The sequence below is a fragment of the Triturus cristatus genome, chromosome 7 (assembly GCF_964204655.1).
Source record: "Triturus cristatus chromosome 7, aTriCri1.1, whole genome shotgun sequence".
Lineage (NCBI taxonomy): Eukaryota > Metazoa > Chordata > Amphibia > Caudata > Salamandridae > Triturus > Triturus cristatus.
In genome coordinates this window covers 911990253-912016523 of record NC_140590.1, presented here as the reverse complement: position 1 = coordinate 912016523, position 26271 = coordinate 911990253, and the positions used below count along the sequence as shown (strand labels likewise).

Genomic DNA, 26271 nt, shown 5'->3' with positions numbered 1-26271 from the left:
CACCTCTCTTCTTTTAGCATACCATGAACCCCTCTTCCCTCCAGTAAATGGAACGGACCAATACATTATATACAACCCTTGAGCTATGTAAAAATACCTGCATGCCATTTTCAAACTTGCCCGCTTGGACACTTTTTTCTGGGTTTCTCTAAAGGACTCTGTTGCCCTGGTTGGTCACATCCACACTATATAATTACTCCAAATGACATACATTATTATAATATTGGAATGTTGGGAGCACCATTGAAAACAATTGAGTGCTCCGGGCTTCTAATGGCCAGCAGAAGCCTGGAGCTCCAACATTCCAATGTTTCCTTCATAGCTGCTGCTGTGAAGAAAGGCTTCAAGGAGCCTGAGGGGATTTCAATCTCCTCGGGCTTCGTTTTATTTGTTAGAAAACTCTTCCCTCTAGTGGTGGAATGTTCTAAAAGCCTTATAGCCCTTCATAGCAGCCTATAACTGCCATTAAAGTCACGCTCTCTTGTTAAAGGCCCTCGCTGAGCTAGAGCGGGCCTTTAATGGCTAGTATAGCCCGCTACGGCGGGCTATAAGGCCATATTAATAACCTTTCTTGGAAACTGATCTCACAGTGTTTAAGCTGTTTGCCAGACACAGCTAAAATTAAAAAAAAAAATTGTTGTTAAACGTTTAAACTCATGGTCGAAAAACAAAGTTAAGGTAAAAGGTAGTTTTTCGGCATAACAAGCGTGTCTGATATTAAAAGCTTAACATTGCATCACACACTTACACTTTCTGGTCTTGCTCCTGCAAGAGAGCAGAGAAGTTACTCAGCTGTATGACAAATATTGCGAACTGTGAATTTTTGTCATCATATCTGGAAAAACAAACCGAAACGAACAATTTATTTATATATCAAACAGTAATCTGTTTATAAATAAGATGAAGGCATTTTTAATGAATTGTATAGTCTTGAACTACATCTAAGTACTTACTTCATTCCAATTTTAACTTTGGCTGTTCCGACCGCCTCAGTATCATCCACATCAGACATTGTAGTTTCAGACAAACTGGGCCTAAAAGACAAACACAAACCAGGGTGAAGACTACTCCAGCATTTGAAAAAGTGTATACAATTGTATTTTGGAATAAGTGTAAGTGAGACTTCTCTACTCTGAATGAGAACCTTGCCATATTTGCTGCAGCCATAATGAAGGGTTCACACTTACCACACCATGTAGGAAATCAGGGCCCATGATCCCAAATGTAAGAAATACTTAGTTAACCATGCACTCTGAGAACAATCTGACTTCTATGCAGTTGTCATTGAGCCTAAGAGTGCACACTGCCACAGAGGAAGGATGTACATCCTTTGAAAATGTTCTCCTTACTCTGACCCACAACCTAGAACCAATGCAACATCCTCGATCAGTACAGAAAGCATTTGTAGATCCTTCCATTTGGGTCAGAGCAGACAGGGCTCTTTCAGCTCATTCATCAATCAGAATGTCATCATGAGAACCAAACTCCTTGACCAGTCCGCTCTAGCACAAATTCAATAAAGTCATAGGGGTGGAAACAGCCCTGGGTGAGCGAGCCAATCAATTCAAAAACAGTTTTGCTCAACTCTCGGTTGGTGCAATGAATGCTGAATTAACTTCAATAATAATGCTGTAACTATGTAGACATGCAGATCAATTTACATTTTTCATGCACAGCCATCATTTACATTTCATTTTTGAAGGAGTTTCTGCTGTAGGGATTACACTCATCAGGTAGGCAGAATGTGGCAGTGAAAAGTGATAATAACCAGCAATTTTAAATAATTGTTTCAACAATTTCAAATTTGTATAGGTAGACTGGTGTATTTGTGTCCAAAGATAGTTTTACACAACAGGTTGTTAGAGTATGACTTTCCTTCTTATAGGATCGAGGAAGTTCACAAAAGAATTGCGTTATTTCTCTCAATAATATGTACAGATATGTGCAGACTTTCTCCTTTAAGTGACGTAAACATCTTTTAATCATGTACTATACCATCTTATCGTCATGGAGGTCAAATAATACGATGTATCAGAGATGAAATAGCTAACTGAGCCAATATAATTTAACCAAGATAATCGGAATAAAATTCAATGAAAGACAACAGAACCAACCATATTGTGGACATGAAAGGTGCGAGGGAATGTTCTACAGAATTGTTGATGGGTATGTATCAACAAAAGCTTCCAGATTCTACTGTATTGTGATAAGGATTTTATACTCAACTTGTAGATTCGCAGATGGCACTCAACAATTTCATTGCCGTATATTTAAAAAAAAGTCTTCCAGTGGGGAACGCAACATGGTACATCAGGAGAGCAAGAGTTGTCTACAATGTGACTTGGCACCTCAGGGTGGAATGCTGCCCACTACAGATGCGTACCATTTCTACAATTTTATACAGGAAACCTCCTCGTACCTTGACTGCTATGATAACAAACTCTAAATACACATTTTATGTATGTTCAACTCAAATGTAAAAAATCTCCTTTTCCTGGTCTCTGTGCATTTTGAAACCAATAATCTTATCTGGCAGGCCATTTTTCATAAACATGTTAAAGTGTTTTTACTTACGGGAAACCCCTTACCTTTGCGTAGATGCCTCGTACACACCACTGTCTCCTGCTACCGATTCGTCTGACACAGCTGCCGAAACACCAGACCCTTTCAAGGCAGCTCCTCCAAGCGGATTTAAACCTGGCACCAAAATGAAAAATCCCATTAGATGTGCGAATCACATCGTGGAACATGAATGGAGGACCCATTAAGGCTGAGTGAAAAAATAGATTTCATCCACCCCCAAACGTGGGACTGCTACAATTATGCTCTTATCGAAAACTTCCTGCAAGGACTGTGAACAATAATAACCAATTAGACACCACTGGAAGTGCTTCGCAGCTGTTGAGGGGTGTGAAGTGCCGTATAAATTGTCAAAAACAATATATCGCGATAAAACTACTAGTACACTCACCGCAAAATATATTGTTCAGATGTTAAGAAGTTTCTGTAGAAACTTTTGACAACTTTCATAGTTAGAATTATTTATGGAAAATGGAAACCAGGACATATAGTCTTGGCCTCGGAAGGATCTGAGCATGATATAATGACATTCCCTGAAAATGTATTTTTGACAACTTTCTATCCAGCTGCCCAAATATCGTATTAAATACAAAATAAACAACAGGTAGACATAGTAAAGAGAATAAAGAGCGCAATAATAATTTTTTGCAGGGAAAACAGTCCACCGCAGTAGAGACTACTTTACCCTTCTTCAAATTTCTATAATGCACTTTTCCACCTCCTTTCTCAGTTTCTTTACATTTCTGAACAAGTCTATTGGATTTTTCCGCATAACCGAATAAGATGGCCAGAGAAAAGTATACAAACACCCGCACTGCAAATACAGAGTAACCTTAAAATCTGGCACAATAATTATTTCATTTGTTCCATCATGGTCTTCCTTGAATACATAGTTTATGTATTTATTTAGTAACAAGAACATAACATTTCAATCACAAATATTATAGACAGTGTTGAACCTGGTACTCTGTGCAGGGTCACCCACACACTTTTTACCTTCACCCCTTCTATTTTGCTGAAATTCTTTTTGCTTGCTTTTAAGACTGCGTGCTTTTTACTACTGCTAACTAGTGCTACAGTGCTTGATCTCTCTCCCTAGAAAATGCTAAAATTGTTTTACACCTGATTTGCAGACTTTATTTATCAATCACTAGTAAAGTGGTATACCATATACCTAGGGCTGGTAAATTAAATGCTACTAGTGGGCCTGCAGCACGTACTTAATTAGGCCATTTTCAACATGTCTCATGCCTGCCATTGCAGCCTGTGTGTGCAGTTTTAAACTGTCATTTCGACCAGGAAAAATAAACATTTGCCAGGCCCAAACCTTCCTTTTTAATACATAAAACTAACCCTTGGGAAAGGCCTTAAACAGACCAAAGGGCAGGGAGCGTAGTATTGAAAAAGTTGGACATGCGCTTTTAAGTTATACACGTCTTGGTAGTGAAAAATGCCCAAATACATTTTTCACTATTGCAAGGCCTACCTCTCACATAGGATAAAATTGGGTGTATCTTATTACATTTAGTAAGTGATCACTTTTGTTTGTGAACAACAGGTAGGAATGTCATGTTAGTTGTCTGAGGAATTGTAATTTAAAGTCTTCTTTAATGGTAAAGTTGGATATTCAGTCACAATTCTGAAAATTCCACTTTTAGAAAGTTGACATTTTCTTGTCCTATTTGGTGCCTGAATCCTGCTCCTGGGACACATGACACGGTGTAGTTGTCAGTTGGTTGTTGTGTATTCCTCCAAGACAGCCACACAATAGAGGGTGTGGGTGTTGGCAGGATGGGCCATCCTGACTTGATTTGGGGGGAGGGGGGGCTGTCACCGGTCATACTTGCACTTCAAAGACACTGCCTCAGCTCACACACAAATAACTTCACACTAGCCTATTGTGAATGCAGACTGGAGGCAGGAAATGTCAAACACCTCTGCGGTGGGAAAAATCCAGAAGCTTCTCCCATGTCAAAGCTGGTACCAGGTATACAGATGGAGCCCTCAGACCCACTCTTCAGATTTCTTCTGGCCCTGTGGAAGACTCGGAAAAAGGACTGCTTTACTGTCCTGCTTCTGACAGGATTTTCCTGCTGTCCTGCTACTAGGAGGACTGCCTTGCTGCCTGAGAAAAAAAGACTGAACCTGCTCCTTGAATCCAGAACCCCCAGAGTGACTCCAAGGGCTAGTTAACCGTTCTCCTGTTCTGAGCTACAGAGACATAACAAGCTTCAGAGACCTTTCCTGCATCTGTCTATTTGCCCAGACCCAACTTGACCTGTGTGTGCCATGCTGCTGGCCCTTGCTGTAGTGAGTCCTGAGCCCCAAGAAGTGCCCCCCAGATCCTGATACCTTGGCAGGCATTCAAGTGTACTCCTCCTGGCCCAACTGTGCATTTCTTGAGAACCATCGCAGCATGATGCAGCTCAACACAGCGCAAAGCAGGACCTTGTGCCACACAATGGGCAGCCTCATTGAAAAGGAAGCAACAGAGGAGCTCGTATCGCAGCCCTCGCATCTTCTCATTGGAACCGACACAGTGCAACAGAACTCCACGCATGACCTGGCATTACAGCCCTCGCAGTTCCTCTTTGGAACTGATGCAGAGCGACACAATTCCCCGTATCAAGGACATAAGGTACAATACTCATTGAGACTAATCTGGTCCCTATATTTGGTTCGTGCTCCATTGTGGTTAGCCTGAACTTGTGGCTTTGTCCCAGGCCGTTACAAGCAGATAATCACAGTTGGCGATTTGTGCTTTTAGCTGATATACTTACCTTGCAACTTTGAAATTGCATATCTCCAGTCCTACTGATTGGATTTTTGATGTTTTGGAGTCAAATCATGTATCACATTTTTACTCTATTTTCAAAATTGGTGTGGGATATTCTTCTTGTGTAGTGTTTTCACTGTATTGCCTGTTTGTGTGCTCCATAAATACTTTACACATTGCCTCTAAGGCCTGACTGCTTTTGTGCCAAGTTACGAGAGGGTCGAGCACAAGTTAATTTAGTGACTGTTTATGGTTCACCCTGACAATGATTGTGGCAGTTGTTTGAGAAGGGTTCACATCCCTCTCAACTAACAACCCAGTTCCTTTCACATAGCATCTGCACCAGTACACAGTTCAAGAATGTTTGGATTATTTACATAGAGACAGTGAAAGCAAATTTGTCGTAGTAAAATACATCAACATCTATTTGATTGACAAGTACATCCTGCAGCATGACAATATTAAACATTAAGTCTATTTAAGAATGTTTCTTGGCACTAGGTGGTATTCTATATGTAGATATGCACCAAACTGTATATAGACATACAATAGAGTAGGTAGTTATCGAGTTCCCAATGTTCTAGTACAAATTTTTTAGTGCATTCTTTTTAATTCAGGCACAAATTCAAGGCTCATATAAAAGATGGTAAGGTGTTCCAATTGAACGGCCTAGCAGCCACAAAAGTTGTAGAGGCATATGGCGGTATGGGGGAAACAGAGGATTATGATTAGAGGATCAAAGTTTACATGATGGTGACAAGAAAACTTTGGTCACCACTCCTTTTTCCCTGATTATGAACTGTGAATTCAACTAAGGTAAGCAATATGGACAGTGCAACAGTGATTAAGATAGTTGTTTGTGTGGCCATGAAAATGACTGTGGTTATTGCTCATCCTTCAGCAAATCATAATTCCACATTCCAATACTACACACTGAGCCAGGTTTTCCGTTAAAATTTTCCTGCTTTTCATAAAACACTACACTGACATAAGTTAAAATGTTATGGTAATTTATTTGCATGGTTGTAAATACAGATAGGCGAGTGAAGTAACAAGTATGCCTGTGTATTCGTGAGGTGCAAAGCTAGTTTGAGAGCAACTATGGACTGTTTAAAAAGTGGCAGAATATTCATGAGAGCTGGATACTGAAGTATAGCGATGTAATGTTCTTTAAATCTTCAGAGTCTTTCTCAATTGCCCTAAAATTTAGCATTTCTGATACTGATGAAGATAGTGTTCCAGATCTTGAGAGTACAGGCAGAAAAGCATGTTTCTGGTTACTTCTTCTTTGCAGTTTTTGTTCCCATTCGGGGGGAGTGGGACAACAACAGGACCAAGTAAATAAAAAAAAAAAACGTCAAGGCAACTTTAGTGTGTGACACTGGAAGAACACAATCTCCTCTGAATGATTGAATGTGTAATCTGGGATGTACGGAGCTGAAACAATATATTATTAAACAAACAGTTGTCATGATCAAGTACTCTGTCAGGAGCCAACTTAGTGTCATGTCCCTGAGAGGAATGGAGCATGCAGCCCATACGAACCAAGAGGGTCAAAAGGAGAAAGCAGAAGCAAACAGTCCATATGAGTTCTAAATTGAACAATTACTTATCTTCAGTAATGCTCTTTCTGGTCAATACTCTACCTCACCACAGATTCCTCACCTTTTTATATCCCCATACACCAAGACTAGATCTAGAAGATTTAAAACAGCATTGCTTCCGCACGCTGGTAGGTGTCACCATGCAGCTCTGCGTCGATATTGTTCCACCCCACAGGTGACAATGAAGACACGTATAAGCACCACTCAAGCACAGAGTTATCTGTTTCTTTCCTCACTCAGATGTTGACCCCAAACAATAATCAGAGGCACAAGCATGTAGAGCTCTAGTTTGAACCTTTCCAGAAGGAAAAAGAGGCCATTCTATAGAACAAAGGAGGCAGGAAGGCACTGAGGAATCTACGGTTAGAGAGAGTATCCACCAGAAAGAATGTTAAGGAATGTAAGTAACTCATTCTACTGACATATAATTCCAACTGCAAATTCCTCACCTTTAGAATAGATACCAAAGCAGTACCTATATGTGTGTGTGTGTGTGTGTGTGTGTGTATAATGGTTCCGATCTTAACATACTGCAGGACCAAAAGAGCTAAATGCCCTTCTATTCGGGCCAGGGTATTTGGTTTCCTATTTAATTTCCACTGGGCTGTGGATACCGGCATTCTTTGACGATTGTCTTTAAATTTGATATAGTTGGAGCAGAGTGTCGTCACTCACAGGGAAGTCATTCAATGGTAGAAGTGGTTTGACCCATTGGCCCATGTTTTATGTTGCAGTGGAAGTAGAATTAACTAGGACTGCAATGTGCACTGCTGTGAAGTTATTTCAAACATTTAATTCATTTCACATCCAATTTACAGTGGTCATATTCAATTTTTTCATATGAGTTTCTGTAATTCCACAGTATACATTGTCATTCAATATGTATACACTTGTACAATGTTAAACACAAATAGCAAATTAAATAACATTCCAAACACCCAATGCATTTCGGGACATTTGTGGTCCCTTCGTCAGGGGTAAACTGTTGAAAAAGAAAGGAGAAGATATCAAAATCTGCGCGTTGCGTGATCATAAAGTAGTAATTTAAACTTAAGGTGAGGTATACGATACCTTTTGGAATTTGATTCGCAATTCGTAAGTGTTACGTGTTCACTCTCTAAGAAAAAAGTTAAAAATGAGAGTTGAGGAGAACTGCTCTCTCGTGATTAGTTGAAGTCAAAATGCAAAGAAACCCAACTTCGTACCTGGTCATTGTATAGTTCTACGTGTTTCGTGTTGCAGCGAAATTAAAGAGTCTGCGGAAATAAGAACTGGGTTTTAGCTGTGCTGTGTGAAACAGAACAACGGTGAACGCTGTTGTTTAAAGCGGAGCTCACCTTGATTAAAGAGGTTCAGATGGCGGTGAAGCCGTTTGACGTAAGGAGAACCAGGACCGGAGTTGAATGTGAACAGTGAATCTGAAAATAGAAGGGAAGGATAAGACCTTGGGTTTCAGTAGAGTGTAAAGGTAGAAGCCCGTAGTGAAAAGGAGCCAAATGGAGAGATTTGCTTACCGATTCGGGAAAGATTAGTAGCGAAGTGTGCTTCCACGGGCGCTCTCGACCGCGGTTTGCTGCTCGTCAGTTTCAAAAAAGTTTATCGTCACACCGTGGGCGTAAACACTAAAGAAAGACTGAAAGGAAACATTTTTTTGAAGAAAGACTCGATTACTGCCGGCAGTGGGGCAGAAATACGAGATCCTAATTGGTGTTTTATAAAGTATGCACCATAGATAGTTTTCGATCGTGAGACTAGGTAAAATAATTTGAAACATATAAATGTTCCTGATGATTCCCGGATTAAGTGTAAGACGCACCGAACTAATTTAATGTGAGGAGGACCTTCTCAATAAAGTTATAGGAAACACGAAAACAAAAAACGCGAGGAATAAGGATTAAGCGAAGTGATGTTAGTGAATGTTATTCTTGGCAATTATATCTAATAAGTGGGTTATGACATGTTGCCAGATGGTTCCACCGCCTGAGGGCGAAATACATGATAAATTTCGACATCAACATGTAAATACAAAACATCATCAAATAATACAGGTCATGTTCTGTAGTATCAAACGCCTGAGGGCGCAATACATGATAAATTTCGACATCGACATGTAAATACAAAACATCATCACATAATAAAGGTTATGTTCTGTAGTATCATAACTGTGGGGGTTCTAACTAAGAGTACATGTGTGTGTAATGTCAGGTAAGAAGTGAGTATGGGTTAAATGCGTTTTGAATATGGATACTTTCAAATTGAGTTGGGATCCCGAGGTGGAGTACGAGTATCAAATATGGGTATTAGTTTAGAGAAAGCAAGCCATCTCGAATTTATCATTGAGTCCATGCGGAGTGAGGGTTTTAAGCTTCTTAATCCAAAATGCTTCTCTTTGTAATAAGTACTTCGAATTATCACGATCTGTGTGTTTTGGTACTTCTTCGATGATTTGGAATTTCAGTTGGGCGATTTGGTGTCGTGATTCCTCCCAATGTGTCGCTATACTAGACGTCGTGCTTTTGGTGCGTATTTTGCTTTTATGTTCTGTCAATCGATTTTTCATTTTTCTCTCGGTTTTGCCGACATATAGCAATCCACAGGGACATTTGATGGTGTAAATTACATTTTCAGAGTTGCATGTTGTGCTGCTGTGTATTTTAATTTTTTGACCCGTAGATGGATGCAATAAGATATCACCTGTGATTACGTTATTACAATGAGTACAGTTCCAGCATTTTTGTGTACCTTTACTTGGTTCAAGAATCCGTGTCGGTTTTTGTTTTTTAGATAGCATTTCTTTTAGATTTTGAGCTCTTGTATAGGCGAATAGTGGTTTGTCTTTGAACAGGTTTTTGAAATCGGTTTCAAGTTGAAGTAGATTCCAGTGTTTATGTATGATTTGTTTGATCTTTCTGGATGCCGTAGAGTATTTAGAAACAAAGACTGTACGTGTGCTAATCTCTTTTGGAGCTTTCTTTAATAACTCATCACGTGGTCGGGTTTTGACTTTGTTTAGTTGCTCTGTGAGTAAGTTCTCAGGATACCCTCTATCTGTGTAGTTCTTTATCTGTTGTTGCCATGTGGATTCACATGCCGTATCTGTGGAAGAAATTCTTTTAGTTCGCAGGAATTGAGAAACTGGTAAATTCCGAATCAGCGAAGGAGGATGGAAGCTGCTGAAAAGCAGAGCATTATTTCTGTCTGTTGGTTTTTTATACACACTCGTTTGTATTTCACCTTGTTCAATGTCTATCCAGACATCTAGGAATGAGATTGATTTGCGGCTTATAGTGTGGGTGAATTGTATTCGAGGGTCTATCAAGTTGAGTGTCCGTATGTTGTTGATAAGTGCTGGTTCTGACTGATTCCAAATGAGGAAGATGTCGTCAATAAAGCGCTTAAAGAATATAAGACCTTCTTTCCATGTGAGGTCCTTGAGGATGTAGTCATGTTCAAATTTTGCCATATACGTGTTAGCGTATGCAGGTGCTCCCGGAAAACCCATAGATGTGCCATTTAGTTGTATGTAAAACTGTTCATCCCAACAAAAATAACTGTTTTGCAGGCAAAACTCTAATAAAGATGAAATATTTGGGTGTTTGTATGTTTTCTTGTTGCAGTAGGGCCCATTCGACTGCTTCAATTCCGTTGGCGTGTGGTATCGAGGTGTATAATGCTACTACATCTATAGTGCATAAAATCCAATTTTCTGTGTTTAGATGTTTAATCATTTGTATGTTTCTCAGGAAGTCCGTGGTGTCTTCAATGTAAGTTTCCCAATTTTGAACAAATGACTGCAGAAAAGTGTCAATATACCGGCCAGGTTTTTCAAATATTGAGTCGCATCCAGAGACGATGGGTCTGAAAGGAGGATCCATCAAGTTTTTGTGAATCTTTGGTAATAAGTAGATTTTTGGTCTCCGTGGGAAGTCAGTCTTAAGATATTTTTGGGTGGATGAGTCAATCCAATTGAGCTCTTCCGCTTTCTCTTAAGATATTTTTTGGTGGATGAGTCAATCCAATTGAGCTCTTCCGCTTTCTCCAACATGACGTTGAGATTATTGGAAATTTCCTTTGTGGGATCTTTATCAAGTTTTCCGTAAGTAGCTTCGTTCATGATATGTTCAAGGACTTTCCTTTGGTAGTGTTCAGAGTTCATGATTACTAATCCTCCCCCTTTGTCTGCTTTCGATATCATGATTGTTGGGTTTCTGGCTAATCTGGTTAAAGCACTTTTTTCAGCCCTACTCAAGTTTTTTGTTTTGTTGGAATATTGGATCTTTTTTAGGTCTTGTTGTACCAATAATTCAAATGTGTCCAGAGTTTTGTGAGACACTGGAGCAACGAAAGTGCTCTTAGGTTTGAAAGTTGGGAGTGTTAAGTCTGTGGTAGAGTCGTCCGTTGAATCTTGGGGGCAAATGTTAGTGAAAAAATTGCGGAGTCTCAAAATTCTCATGAATTTATAAAGAGCTACTTCTGTCTCCAGTTCTGTGCTGGGTTAAGTACTCACAAAGGACATTCCTTTGTTCAGTACGTTTTCTTCAAATGGTGTCAGTTTAAGTTGATGAACTTTCTTCTAGTGGTTTTGTCGTGGCCTTCGAGCTGGTGGTGGTTTTAAACATTGTACAAGTGTATACATATTGAATGACAATGTATACTGTGGAATTACAGAAACTCATATGAAAAAATTGAATATGACCACTGTAAACTGGATGTGAAATGAATTAAATGTTTGAAATAACTTCACAGCAGTGCACATTGCAGTCCTAGTTAATTCTATACTAGGCCACCCCCCTCATTCATACCACGTGCCACGCAAGCATATGGCAATGTTGCACGCAAACCGCTAAAATCTAATTCTACTATTTAAAAACGAGTGCGCTCACCACCCATTTCTACGCAGTGGAAGTAGAAACATGTGAATGACTACAGCAAACCAATGAAGAGGGCTGGCCCTATAGGTATATTTCTTATGTAATTTTAGTATAATCAAAACGTCTTGGTTAATGTCAAGCCTATACAATCTATACCGACAGGCAACCATATTGAATATTATGAAGAATGGTATATCATTTTGCACACAAGCGGCATGCTTTGTTGGTAGGGCCTCTTGACCTTAACTAGATAGTTTACTGCGTTGGTAGGGAGGGCAGAAAACTCTGCTGCTAAGTTCTGGTAATTTGCACAAATATTTACATCCTAGTAAGCACTTGAAATGCACCACTTTTGGTAAATGATTAATAGGCCTTGAATTCTTGATTTGTACTATCATTCTTAAGAAAATTGGGTTATCATTTAAAAAAAAAAAAACTTTTATGAACATGTTTAAGTAATGATGGAAATGTGATTGATCTTGCTTATGAAGCATGATAATTAGGAGCCATTTTGATTATTGAATAATGGTACATGATGAATGCTGGCGATGCAGGAAGCTAATGCAGACTGGTGGAGAAAGAGTGTTCTTAGGTGAAGAAGTGCTAGTTTTTGCAAAAGGTGCAGGTGGTTGACATAAAATGGCATGGCCTAAAAGTTTGATAGAAGCTCAGTAGTAGACAATGTAAATTAGATGGAAGGTGAAAGAAGGTGAGAGGCAAGACAAGTTGTGTACTGGAAAGTAATAAGGGGCAGTATAAGAGACAGAAAAGCAGGTGGCCACAATTGCAGTAACAGAGGCTCAGTGGAACTTTATCTACTCATTCTCATCAAATTTGACCAAACAAAATGCGAAAATCGGTGTAGCCTATACCCATTTCTAGGGAAAGAGAATGGTTTGAAGAAAAATATTTGAATGCAATTTCCTCTTTTCACAAAACAAGGCTTTCCCAAAAAAGCTGCCAAACCAACTTTCCATATTTTACAACGATATGTATAAATTTGTAATCTATTTCATTTGTGCTGGACCAAAAACAGTACCATCATCTCAACAAACGTATTTACGGATCAAAGAAATCTTAACTTATAGCTTCACAGACGATTTAGTTAAAGAGGGCATCCCTCATAAAGGAAAAAATAGTTATCTTTACCCAGTCCTCCATTGTAAACAATAACCAACCATGAGCATTTCAGAACGTTTATTGTTTGATGAAGCTTGGGTTCGGAGACATCTTAATATCATCCCCCAGATGCTCCCTTTAAAGTGTAAATCGGTCTTCCATGTACATACCTGTGTGTATGTCGATATAATATCATATTTACCTGTTCGCCTGGAATGTACAACTTATTGAAATTCGGGTTGAAAACATCCATGTAAGACATACTTTCAGTTTTTATTTTGTGGGCCCCACCGACCCCGACTGAAACGCCCTAACATGAATGTTTTGCGCGCCACCTTAGCGAAAAAGAATGAAAATGGCTGAAGTATGCATTGGATCATTCTTCATGATACATATTTGGTTTTGGAAGGCTAATATCGTACGAGGACATTTGCTATGGGAAAACGCAGCCTGTCTTGATTGGCGTTCACAAATGACGTTAGCAACAATCACCACAATTTCCCCCATTTCCTGTAGATAGTTACCTTGGCTCAAGTTTTTGTCTTCAGCTTCTGGCCTTTCCAGTTTGTAGATCTCATTTCCAGTGTTAAGACCAAGCTCCGAAAGGTTCATATTCAGCTCAGGATCATCAAAATCCATGTGGCTCAGAAAGGCATCTCCAGTGGCCAGTGAGTCAATTACCAGTGGAGAACAGGGGGGAGAAGGGGAGGATAACGATGACCTCGGGGACAGTGAGGTCATTGACCGGGGCGTACCAGAGAAGGATCGTAGAAACTGAACCCGACTGCCACTATCCGTCCTCCGAGGTTTGGCCACCTCGTTCTCATGAATAGTTGTTATATCACCAGAAGGCCTGTACCCAACAGTCCCTTCTTGGAGTAAAAACTCAGCTTTGCTCTGATACTCCGAGTCCAACTGGTCGAGTTGCTCATAGTAGAGGTCAGTAAAACTAGCTGAGGTTGAGGAGTCTTGGCTGGACGTCGCAAGAGATCCTCTGCTAGATGCCAGTGATCCAGGACTGCTGCCTGATGACAGGGAAAGCATGCTGGTGGATAAACTGTGGAAGAAGGGAAACAATCAGTATTCTCAGTATATTGTGTGCTCGAAAACATTCCCGCAGCTGCTATGAGCAGGCACAATAATATATGTTGGAGGGGAGGGGCTACCTGGCATTTCATGGTAACCCACATTAACAGCTAGTGGTTGAGTTACTCCCTAGACCCTAAAAGTGGATCCGTGATTATCACAAAGTACTGGGTTTATCACAATATTTAATTGGGAACTATGACAACATTTGGGGATGTTCCCTGATGCTAAAATGTGAGTAAGGGCCCCATTTTCATGTTCTTGCCCTTCGAATTTGTAATAACCTTTAAATGTTTCAAAATTCACTCCTACCCCTTGCTAATGCTACAGGTTCCACACAGACATCCTAACGAACAAGCAGGAAGCAGTAATTAACTGATGAATCGATTGCTCCAGCTTTGGTTAGAAAGAAGTCTAAAATAGACACAGGTACGAGAACATGAGAGGACCCACATATAATCTTCGTATAAGATCAGCTGTGCACATGCCAAGTCACAAACAAAACTCACAACTGCCATTCCAATGGAGCAGACATTCAAATTCCTTTCCTTGTGAATGTGCCGTAATGTGACCGCGGCACATGAAAAGTTGCACAACCCTAACAAAGGGCACAGCAGACCTGGACAAACTATGAGCTAGTCAGATGTGAGTCCAGCTCATGTTACTCTAAAGAATCCAAAGACTCAGCCTGGATCATTAGCAGCTCGCTTTATTAACACAAGCCTAGCTGGCAATTACAACTGTTTGTGAGAAACTCGTCCCAACCCACTATAATGAAAGCTGTGGAAACAATTTCAGATCTTTGAGATACCTTAACATTTTTTCCAAAGGGTATTTGAAAACAAACAAATGAAAAGCATTATTCTAATATTTACTTGCCACTACTACACCTCGTAAAGAGGTCAAATGCACATGGTATTTAGAATTGCTGGGAAAATGAATATCCACAAAGGATTCCACGAAGGTCCAGATAAGTGGCTACTTTTCACTATATCCGCAAAAGAAACACATGCACATACAAGGCATTTAAACGGAACTTGGATACTTTCAGTGGATAACATAAAAATCTGATACACATCCATCCTTCCAGCGCTCACATCCAATACCACGAATTAAGGTATTTAATGGAAAATAACACACCAGTTTAAAAAAAATATGTTTTACCACGTTGTCCTTATGCATAGTTACTGCCAATATTAATACCAGTCAGTAAAAACAAGAACCCTGAAATATAACAACTACTTTCCTACTGGTGGAACTGCCAGGACCTAAAGGCAATTTACCAGGAGGCTCAATATTTATAGTTGCAGTAAGAAATACTACCAGACAAAAATTATGTGAATAGCATGGACTTTCATAATAGTTGTGAATAGTGGACTTGCCCATCAGCTATTTAAAATATAGCAAAACATAAGACAAAGAGAGGCAACAGAAAAACAGTTAAGCAGTCAAAGAAATGTTCTTGAGTCTCCGGTGAGGAGAATTCTTCTTTATTGGTTTCAACCAAGTGCACATGCAGCCAACACGTTTCTCCCTAAACAGGGCTTCATAAGGGCAATGTGAGCACCACCTAATGTTTGGTCGGGTGCCAGGTGTCACTTCTGAGTGTTTATCCCACTCAAGCTATTGTAATCTGGTCTGTCTGCTGCGGCGGACTACGGCTCCATAAGGAAATAGTACACGCCCAGTGTAACAACCTTAGAGGTGGGCAAAAACTTATTTGTGAATCTTCTGTTTCTAAGGCAATTGAAGTGACTGGGCTGTGCGGCTTTAATCATCCCTAACTGCTTTTGTTTGTAATTTTGAAAAGTATTTAAAATATAGCCACTTAAAAGGATGTGGACCAGCCAGACGCAATGTTATTTTGGGTAGGAACTCATTTTGGTCTATTTGTTTCTGTAATAGTGATTTTCATCAGTTGTGCATATATTGCAGGAGATGACACTACCATGGAGATAATACAGATGTGCTGACTTTACTACTCAAGGGCATTTGCCCCGTCTGCAAAACATGGTATAGCACAACTACTGCCACCACTTTGCCTTGCGCTGTAATCGCATGGACAATTCCAGAGTACATCTCCATCTCAAATTATGACTCCAATAAATGTGCTACTTACTGGGATTTCGGATGTCATTAGGATGCATTTGATTCAAATAGTTCTTTGAGCACATTGCTGAAACATACCTTTTGAGCTGTGCACGCAACGTGGCAACCATCCGTGTGGTTTCTTCCAGGTCACGGACCAGCTGGTTTCTTTTACTGTTGATTTTTAATCTGTAATGAAATACTTTGGTTACCAAGAAGCAAAAAATATGTATGCGAATCAAAAAACGACAGCACTTCTTTCTTTCAACACCAGATTACTTAAAGAAGATAACCTCTGGAACCAGGCTAAAAATCTACGACTGACAGAAAAGCCTGAACAATTCACCTTGAATGAATAGTTTGCTGAGAAGGATCCCTTTTCTAAAATAGAAAATTAACATAATTTGTTTCGGGTTCTAAGCTATATACAAATGCTCTTTATTTGTTGAGGGTGAGCAATGCAAGGCAACAGCATCGTCGTTGCAGCTATTTATCTACTCCTGACTAACAAGGGTTACAAGAAAATCCAGTCTACAATTCTGCTACAACCAAAAAACATTTTCAAGTGTTTCTGTCAAAGGGTTTTTTCTTGAAGGTCTGGGGGGAAAAACTTAAAATCTGTATTGTATAAGAATTTTTGGGAGATTGCATGTTTTGATCAGTCTTACACTGAATCCTGTGTAAAAAATATTCAAACTCAAAAAGTCAAGAGCATATTGAGAAAATATTTCCAATGTGATCCTGACGTTTTAGGTCCAGCCTACTAGACATTGCATGCTCTGTCGGTTATGTGGAAGATTGTGATTTACCGAGCAAAGGAGGGGGGCATTCGGAGCCTACCTACTACTTACCATTGTTTGGTTTTCCTTGTCATTCATTCGCCTGGTTCTGATTTATGTCCAGATTGGTCAATACTGTATTTGATCCCTTACATGTATCACTGCCTCTTTACAATTTATTTGACTGGCTGGCATTGATGCTTCCATTACTTGATTTTCCACCACTACTTTTTTCTTTTGTGTAAAGTACTCCATTAGAGTGTACACATTTGAGCTATCTCCCTTGTTTGTCTCTCCCTCTGCACTCCGTGTTGCTCTCTGTTGCCCGACTGTTTCTCCCTGCCCTCCTCCCTCTTGCGCTTACCTATTACTTCCCTCCACCCAGGTCTTCCCCAATCCCTATATGCTTTCACTCCCACCCTCCCCTTTTGCACCCTCTCCAGTCCCAAATCCTATTGCTTATGCTTCCCATCCTATGTTTTTTTTGTGTCCCCTCTACCATGTGTTGCTTTGCTGTTCGTATCACCCACCATCCTTGTGTTACTTCTGCTTCCCCGACCCCACCCGCCTGCCTAAAATTTTACAACTAAAATATTTTTGGTCATTTTATTTTCAATGTACTTACTGATACAACTTGGATCGGTAACTAAAAAAATAAATAAAGCACCTGCAGCATTTCGTAGGCATGTGCATGCATATGCATGGTGAGTGGTGCATGCACATACGAAAAGATGCAAGCGACAGCTCAATCATTTAAAAAAAAATGTAGTGTGGCTAAAAAGGCTAAAAGACATTAGCAAGGCCAAGAAGTCTTAAAGTAGGACCTGTTTGTTTTGCCAATGTTTGTTGAGTTTTCACACTAGATACAATGATGATATGCAAGGGATGGAGAGGATTTATTCACAGGCTAAGGTACATTTTGCCCACAATAGTTCAGCCCTGAAAAATTTGAATCACCACATTCCATGGTCTTAGTTCTTGAAATAGTGCATTAGCTTTTCTAAATAGGTGTTGAGCTCTTAAACCACAAACTACGCCGTGCCTAATTTTCATTTCATGTAAAATCTCAAAATGGATGAGCGTCGAATCATCAAAATGATAGGGCTAGCAGAAGTGACATCACACATCCTATGATCCCAGTGACATCTAAGGAAATGATGTAATATGACCTTTGCCCCTGATGTTAAGAAACAAGTAATAATTATACAGTTAGTAGACCACAGCAGTTACTAACACAAATACCTATCTATTTTATATACAACTTATTCTAATTGGGATGCTGATATGAGGTGCCAGGAAAATGTCATTTCTTTTGAACTGAAGGATAATATACTGTAGAACATTTTTTTTTATTGACTTACAGTATTCCCAGGATTGGAAACGTTGTTATGTATGATCATTTCATGACTGTAAGCACAAAGATGAAGGTATGGTTCTTAAATATTTTTCAATTCTTCATTAAAAAGACCCTTGATAATGTGTTCATCAATCTGTTTTTTTATTTTCTACACGTTCTTATCTATTGAGGGTTGTGGGGATGGTAAACAATAATACGATAACTGAAACCTTGGTGTTGCGCAAGGAAAGCGGAGATTTCCTGATCCATCCTCGGAGAATAAGATTGTACTTACTGAGAGTATAGGGCCTTAATCTAAAGAGTTTATGAAAATATTTTAGGTCATATCTGATCCCCAAAAGGGCTAACACTTTTTATTTTGTCTCGGGCGTCATTTTACCTGCCTTACATTGCCTGCATGTAAACAAATGCATATTTTTTTGAAGGCATAAACCGTTATTCCGAGAGGTCTCTTATTACCAATTTGGGCAGAAATAGGAGTTCACCTACCACCCAAATCAGTATTACATATAAAGCAATAATACCACATACAGTCCTAACACCTGCAAAATTATCACGTCTTCCCAAAGGTAAATTCTCCAGGTAAATTTATCTGCACATAAATGCCTACAAACCGGAACAGATGTAAGGAAAGTGTCTCAACACCAATTTGGATGTTAGTTCCCTTTTTGCATAGGTTGGATGTTAGTCCCCTTTCCCAAGGGGATCCAGATCATAATATTCATAATCCAGCAGTTATTCTGCCTCCCTGGACTACAGATACTGGTTAGATCAGTGATTGTGAATGATGGATGCCACATTTTGTGAACGGACATTGAATTGAAGTGACATTATTGTTCCCTGCTGTGCCTCAGTTCCAAAACCACGACCAATACCTGCAGTGGAAACATGTAACCAAAACACACTGAGGACAATAAAAAGTATAGACCAGGCCGAAATGGGTGTTGTGGAAATTACCCAATGCAAATTTAACATGAACAGAAGTTTTATTATTCACTATTAGGTCCCTCAGGTTATTGCAAACATGGGCCTTTGCAAAGAGATCAGTGCACACCTGCAAGAACGATTTGCTCTCATTTGTGTCTCCATTTATCATGGAAGTTAATAGTCAGTCTCCAACAAAAGACAGGAATTACGGTATTGATGTGAACACTTTTCCACCTTATAATGATCGCCACGCATGAAGGTCACCTCTTAAAAACATCTCTGGCCATAAAGAAGAAAACAAAACTCAATTTGCTGGATACCCGGCATGTCATTAGCCTTAAAAGGAAATATCTACTAAAAGCTTTCGACCCAAAGTGGTCAGCAATCACCATAATTCTATGCCTGGTTGACTTGGTATGACACAATGTACCATAAAACAATGGTCGATTGCCTAACACTCCGAGCTGGCTGCTTATCAAGGCAGTTGGGTGCATCAGCGACAGACGTCATTCTTTAAGTTTCAGAAAGGTCATCGAACTTCAATCTGATATATAACTTGAGGCGTGCGCCTCTTTATGGATGAACAAGAAAGGAAATACAATTTCTATTTTGTTCTGAAGATAATGACACACAAGTTGCCCAACAATTCAGAAGTAGTAGAAAAGCAGAATAACTATACAAACCACAATATTTACATCGCATATATAGAACACCCTTACAGCGAAGACGGATTGGTTTTCGTCCCGAGGCGAATTGCTGGAGGTGTGCAGCACCGGACGCCTCCTTTTTACACATGCGTTGGGGTTGTCGCGGAATAGGGAAATATTTGGTCTGAAATACTTCGTCTAGTTACCGAGATCCCTGCAACTCAATTGTCTCCATCTCCAAAACTGTGTCTCTTGGGCTACGTTCCGGCTGTCCTGCCTGGACAGCGTAAACTTTTGGCTATGGTGCTACTCCTAGCTAAGCGTTGTGTCGCGACGCACTGGGGCAAACATCATCCACCCACCACCAACTCTAGGATAATAAATGTTACATTTTGCCAAGAACAACTAAGCGCATATTGGGAACTCCTGCCTCTGGCGTTCAGACCCAAAGATATTTGGAGCCCATTTCTTGCCTGGCTGTCCTCTCGTGGTACGGACGCTACACAAACCTAAGGGGCTGCTTTTGCAACTGACTGAATTGTCCTTAACATGTGTCCTCTCAATTTCTCTATGTTAACCCCTTCAGCGCTCATGACGGAGCCACTCCGTCATGAGCCACGGGTGCCGTGTGCTCATGACGGAGTGGTTCCGTCATGCTGAGGCCGTTGGCCGCCGCTCCTCCCACGCTGCGCTGATTGCCCGCCTGTGCGGGCGATTAGCGCAGTGGGCGGAGTCATGACGGAACCACTCCTTCATGAGCACAGCTCAACCGTGGCTCATGACGGAGTGGCTCCGTCATGAGCACAGAGCCACCGCGCTGCCCCCAAACCCCCCCCCCCCCCAGCGCTGCGGCAGAATTCCTGCCGCAGCCAAGGGGTTAACCTTTGTTGATCCGACACCTCACTATTTCATCATTTCTTTTTTATCTTTTTCCTAACCTCCGGTAACTGCTCCACGCCATATTTTGACATTTTTTAATCACAATATGAGATGTTATTTCTATCACTGCTCTGTTTTTGAATTTCGATTTGTTAATTTAAATTCCACTATTTGTGTTGTATTGCTGTATCATTGTCATACACTGTATTGCTTATTTCAAATGCCAATAAACAAATTAAAAAAATAAAAATAAATATACAAACCGCCAATTATCTGGTGGACACAGATGTGCAAGACGGATCTCAACACAGTTGAAATAAATGTTAAATTAGCATTTTGAATGCTAGATTTTATTCCATTTGCCTGGCACAGCAGCTGGAGAAATTCCACCACCACTCAAGGAAGTAAGAAACGTGGCAGGCTTATCTGACAGCAAATTGTCATTCGAGACCCAAAATTCAAAACAGAGACATATAAAAATTAACCCTGGGAGGTGAACTCCACTCCGCTCGTGGAGTTTGCAGAGTTTTCCCGCACTCCGCGTTACGCGGATCTCGCGGAGTTTACCTCGCTCGCGTTAGTCAACGTCAAGTTGGCGACTGCGAGCGAGGAAAATCAACCTCCCGGCAAGGTATTTCTTCGTCAGCGATCACCAACATCAAGTTGGCAAGCTGAGCGTGGAAAATCAACCTCCCGGCAAAATTTCTCAACGCAGGGGGTCAGGTTTCTCATTGCGAGTGGTTGCGTATGCTCGCATTGAGAAACAGCCCGTTGGCGTTGAGAAAGCTGCAGCTCAAGTAAAAATCTATTTGAGCGGCAGAAAAGGAAAGCATGGACCGCTTGCGCTGTGCAAGGTGCTGTTCGCGATGATTGCAGAGCGTGGACAAGCATCCGACACTGAGCAATCACTGCAAACGGCATTTTTCTATCGTACTCCACCACTTGCGGAGCTCCACGTAGTGCGGGTGAGTTTTTTTTGCACTTCGCAGGGTCCGGCGTAGTGCAACTCCGCGAACTCCGCCCAGGAATAATAAAACTCCTCCACAAATAAATACAACCCCCCCACTCCCGGTGTCTGGTCACACTGCATTAAGCAACATTGTTTGTGGGACCGTAATGATACGATTTAAGTACTTTAACTCACTGTATCTACGTCATCTTGACAAAAATGTATGGAAACAACATCTGTTTCTGAAAGTCCACGTAAAAATCAATCAACCAATCATCATATTCATAAAGTGCACAGCTGCCAAAGAGCATGCAGGTGCTGGAGCACAAGAAAAAACCTGAAGACTGACCCTGGTCTAAGAACCAGGTACTGAGTTGTGACTTAAACAGGCATTCCTTCTCAGGGCGACAAAGCGCTATAGGAAGCTCGTTCCTGGCCTTGCCGGCTAACAATGAAAAGGAGCAGAATCCTCTGGTGTTCAAACAAAATCAAGGACATTTTAGAAAAAGAGCATGTTCTGAGCGCAGAGTGCGAGTTGGCAAATAATGTTTAAGTCTGTTGCACAGATATCTGGGGGTCAGCTGGTGAAAGGCCTGAAAGATGATAACTAATGCTTTCAAAATAATACATGTATTCACCGGGAGCCAGTGTAGTCCTTTCAGAAGAGACCAGCCCAAATGAGATTTGGGCAATCCCCAAATAAACCTTGCAGCTGCATTGTGCACCTGTAACCGATTAAGAAGATGTGCAGGGAGGCCCAGGGGGCATTTGTATAATCTAGCCTGGCTGTTATGGCGACATGCACGATTGAAAGTCAATCGTTTTTACAATAGATCCCAGCGAAATTGTGAACACAGATAAACTGTCACGGATAGCTTCACAGATAGGTGACCAGTACATTTTCAAAAGAATGTCAACAACTATTTCAAATCCTTGCTCGGTACACAAAGAATTTCAATTAAAGCATATAAATCCTAGAAGAGAATGGGTGGTCGACAACGAGGAACTAACTCTGTGTCACCTACCTGACTCAAACTTCTCAAGATCACATTACGATGGCTGAAAACTCGACATTCTGTTAAAAAAATATTCACTTTTTGGAGCTAGACAGGATCTTTACCAAAAGAACACAAATCATAGGACAGGATCGTGCATTGCATGGTATTGTGAACATGGTAGGCTGCAGTCCTATAGAACCATTTATATAATAGAGTGAGCACTGTATAGTTAGCACAGTGTTCTACTGTCAGTATAAAATAGTCAGCATCACTGTAAGAAGTCACAATTTCTATTAAGTTAACGTTTCTTAAATTCACAGGGGTCTATGTATTTATCAAGTGGATTGTCCACGAGGGGATGCAATATCTCAAATCTAAATATTACCTGTGCTTTCTTCACCTGAATATCCTGGAGAAGTGGAAGAAAGTTTCAGCGGCCAAATGCAGTGCTCACTGGAAAGAGCCCAGTCTCAGACTTAAAGTCATGCATTCCACTGGTTGGATTTCTAAATGTTCATGGGAGTGAGGCAGCAGTTTCACAAGCAGCAAACAGACCGAGGGTGATATTATTCAGCCAGTGATCAACAGACTTCAGGCTGTTCCATGACCTATTCAGAGAAGATAAATAGCTAGAGTTTTCATTGGCTCCTTTGAAGGCTATAGTGCCGTGATGCATGGTTGAATGAATGCAAATGCACTCAGGTACAGAGCCTCTGCACTGGCACTGCAGACGATTAGACTAGGCCCATGCTAACCGGTTGCTCATTGATATTCCTGGCTTCATTTTGTAATCCGGGAGTAGATTTGCTTCCTTTGCAATGAGACGCTCCCTGGGAGACCCGCTCCTCATGATTCAGACACATCCACAGCAGAGGCAGGGCTGAATAAAACATGAAAAAAACGTTGGGCATTTCATTAAATATTGGGCGCTCTCCATTTGACCACAACATACAAATGCATACATGTTAGGTGGCCTGGATTACGCGAGACCTGTCACTTTTTTGGAAGAATATTTCATCTCAAAGGCAAGACCAATATAACCCAGAGATGGATGAGTGTGTCAGAATCAGATGCTGATGAAGAATTTCACATACATTATAAATGATGGTGGGATTAGTATAGCACACACAGAAAAGTGGTTTGTCTCAAAAATGCTCAGAGCTGTCTACATCCATGGACCAATGGCTGCTGTAGGAGAAGAGTAGGGAAATCGTGAGCATGCAACTAAAGAAAGGGCATATCAGCGTGCACTTTCAAACACTGACAGTATTCTTAGATCATTTGCTTGTAGTCTGATGTGAGGGGGTGGAGGCAGGAAATGATGTGTGTTAAATAGTGATTGCATAATTTTGTTTTTGAAGAAGAGGTTTTGCTTCATGGTTTTTCGGGGTGATGAATGATAGCCAGCAACAAGTAATGAGCAGAAGCCTTAGAACCCTATACTCACGCGCTCAAAGTCTTATGTTTGGCTGGAGACCAGATTGAGCTTGTAGACAAACACAAGGGTCTTGGAGTTTTGTAGCACTTGATCTCTGATGCATGTTTGGGGTGGGGATCTAGAATCTGACCAGCCCTCTGACAGGGAGCCAGGGCCTACCTTTTTTGGAAGCGGATATCGCCTCTCCCTTTTTTCAGGCCCAGTGTTAATTGGGACCTTCAGGTAGGGAATTTTGGAGTTAACTCGGAGTGCAGGCTATGGCTTTCATTCCGGCAGAATGTACTAGAACCATTTCTGGGTTGACAAAGCTTGAAGAAATGTATCCTCTGAGGCTACATTTGAGGTATGTAGCTGGGTGGATTAGGCAAATCGTTGGATGTGCAACAACATCTTGATAACTTCTGAGTTCTTTATGAATCGGAAAACAAGAGGAAGAGTCCGGTTTACTTCCTAGTAGCCTTGTACAGAATTAGAACTCATTCTACATACATAGTCGTTAGACTTTGTGCAAGTACTCCTCCCATTGCCTTTTGAATGAAATATATAACGCCATGAGTTGAGGGAATGCTCAGACGTGGGTCCCCTGCTCACTGTGCCAAAGGATCCAAGCAAAACCTCACGGATGATGCCTAAGAAGACTGAAGCCGGTGTGGGATTGCTTGCGTTCCCTTCTTTGAGGAGGTCTCACCTGGCAGGTTGTGATGGACTGTTCCCATGAGAAGCAGGGTCAGTACTGATCTGCACAAGGCGAGCCTTTGCCTAGAGCGGCACAGTGGGCAGAAAACAATGGGTTGGAACCCTAACCGAGCGACCCCTACGGGCCAGACAATTTACAAGTATGTCTGTCTTCCCATCACCTTTTGTGTGACTGTTAGAAAATTACTAGTCAGCGGGCAGGGGAAAAAAGGTATATAACACGTTACCTGGGATAATATCCTAAAAAGGGTGTAACAGGAATAAACCAAGATGTTCCACTCAGTCGCCCCGCTGTACAGACTCAAGGTGTCATGTTCAGGGGTGGTAAAGCGAACAGGAAATAAACGGAACATTTGAATGAAGGAGGACAGACTCGAACAGCCATGCTATGAATAATCAATGAGTCACGTGGAGTTACAAGAATGAAGGAATGTGTGAGTCACAGAGGCTACCTTTGTACCAACGCTCCCTCCCTGGTCTCTATGTGGGCGGTCGGAGCAGTGACCAATTGCAAGGAAAGACACACTCCGTAAAACACCTAATTACCATCAACAAATGCAATGACCGCTGCAACAGCAAACCACTGAAGCTGGCAGTCACTTTTTAGTATAGTAAATCTGTCTGGTAGAGGAATGTGCTGTTCAATCAATGTCAATTATTATACCACAGCTGCAATACAACGCACACCCAGATGCAAACTGTAACACATAATAAGTGATAAAGAAAAGAAGCCCAGCTGCGTGATCATTTACCACTTCTAATGTACTAACAGCTTTTAATCAACAGCGCATGTCACGTGACATTCCTAAAATGGGCGTCAATGGCAAAGCAACAGTAACCCGGATTAAGAAAGACTCGTCCCTCAGCCTCGGCAGTGGAATGTGAGCGGCCAGTGTCTCTGGTTACCTTTGAAGGCAGAGGACAATGAGTATCGAGCCCTTTCAAATACCTTGTGGTCAGGGCCGTCATGACTGTATTCTTTAGGAAAAAAGCACATCTATTTTTGCTCAGCTCGTTTCCTTATGCATTATTAAGCCCCCGGCTAGTATGGTATTTCAGAGCGCTGCAATGCATTCGGGGGAGGGGGAGGGGTATCTTTTTCCAGCCTGAAGGCCAGTGTCTAAAAACTCTGTGCCGCATACCTAGGGGCGCCACAGGCCCAGTGCATGTGTCCAGCAGTCTTACCAAGTTAACTTCTATGGGCTTCCATGGAATTTCCATCTTACAATATACACCCAGCTGCACCCAAACTGTGCCATTTATTCAAATTAAATAAATAACAAGGTACGGTCGAGCAAGGAAAACACAATGGCAACCCATCCATATATTTTTAAACATCACTTTATTGGCATTTTCATAAGACACTCATATCTCAACAGTTTGTCTCTTAGGGCACCTCTGCATTAAGAACATGAGGTATCTTGTGATTACAATAGAGGTGGTATCACCAACCATATATGTGTACATATATTATAGC

General features: G+C 41.0%; 1 protein-coding gene across 1 annotated transcript in view; it reads right to left on the bottom strand.

The window, feature by feature from the left end:
* The window catches only part of WWC1 (WW and C2 domain containing 1), a 389597-nt gene that overhangs the window by 89455 nt on the left and 273871 nt on the right, over positions 1–26271 (bottom strand). The window contains exons 10-14 of the mRNA XM_085617843.1: positions 16224–16313; positions 13475–14007; positions 2589–2697; positions 954–1034; positions 749–835 (exon numbers count right to left, since the gene is read on the bottom strand). Coding sequence (XP_085473969.1) covers positions 749–835; positions 954–1034; positions 2589–2697; positions 13475–14007; positions 16224–16313 — 900 coding nt within the window. The remainder of the gene's footprint in view (positions 1–748; positions 836–953; positions 1035–2588; positions 2698–13474; positions 14008–16223; positions 16314–26271) is intronic.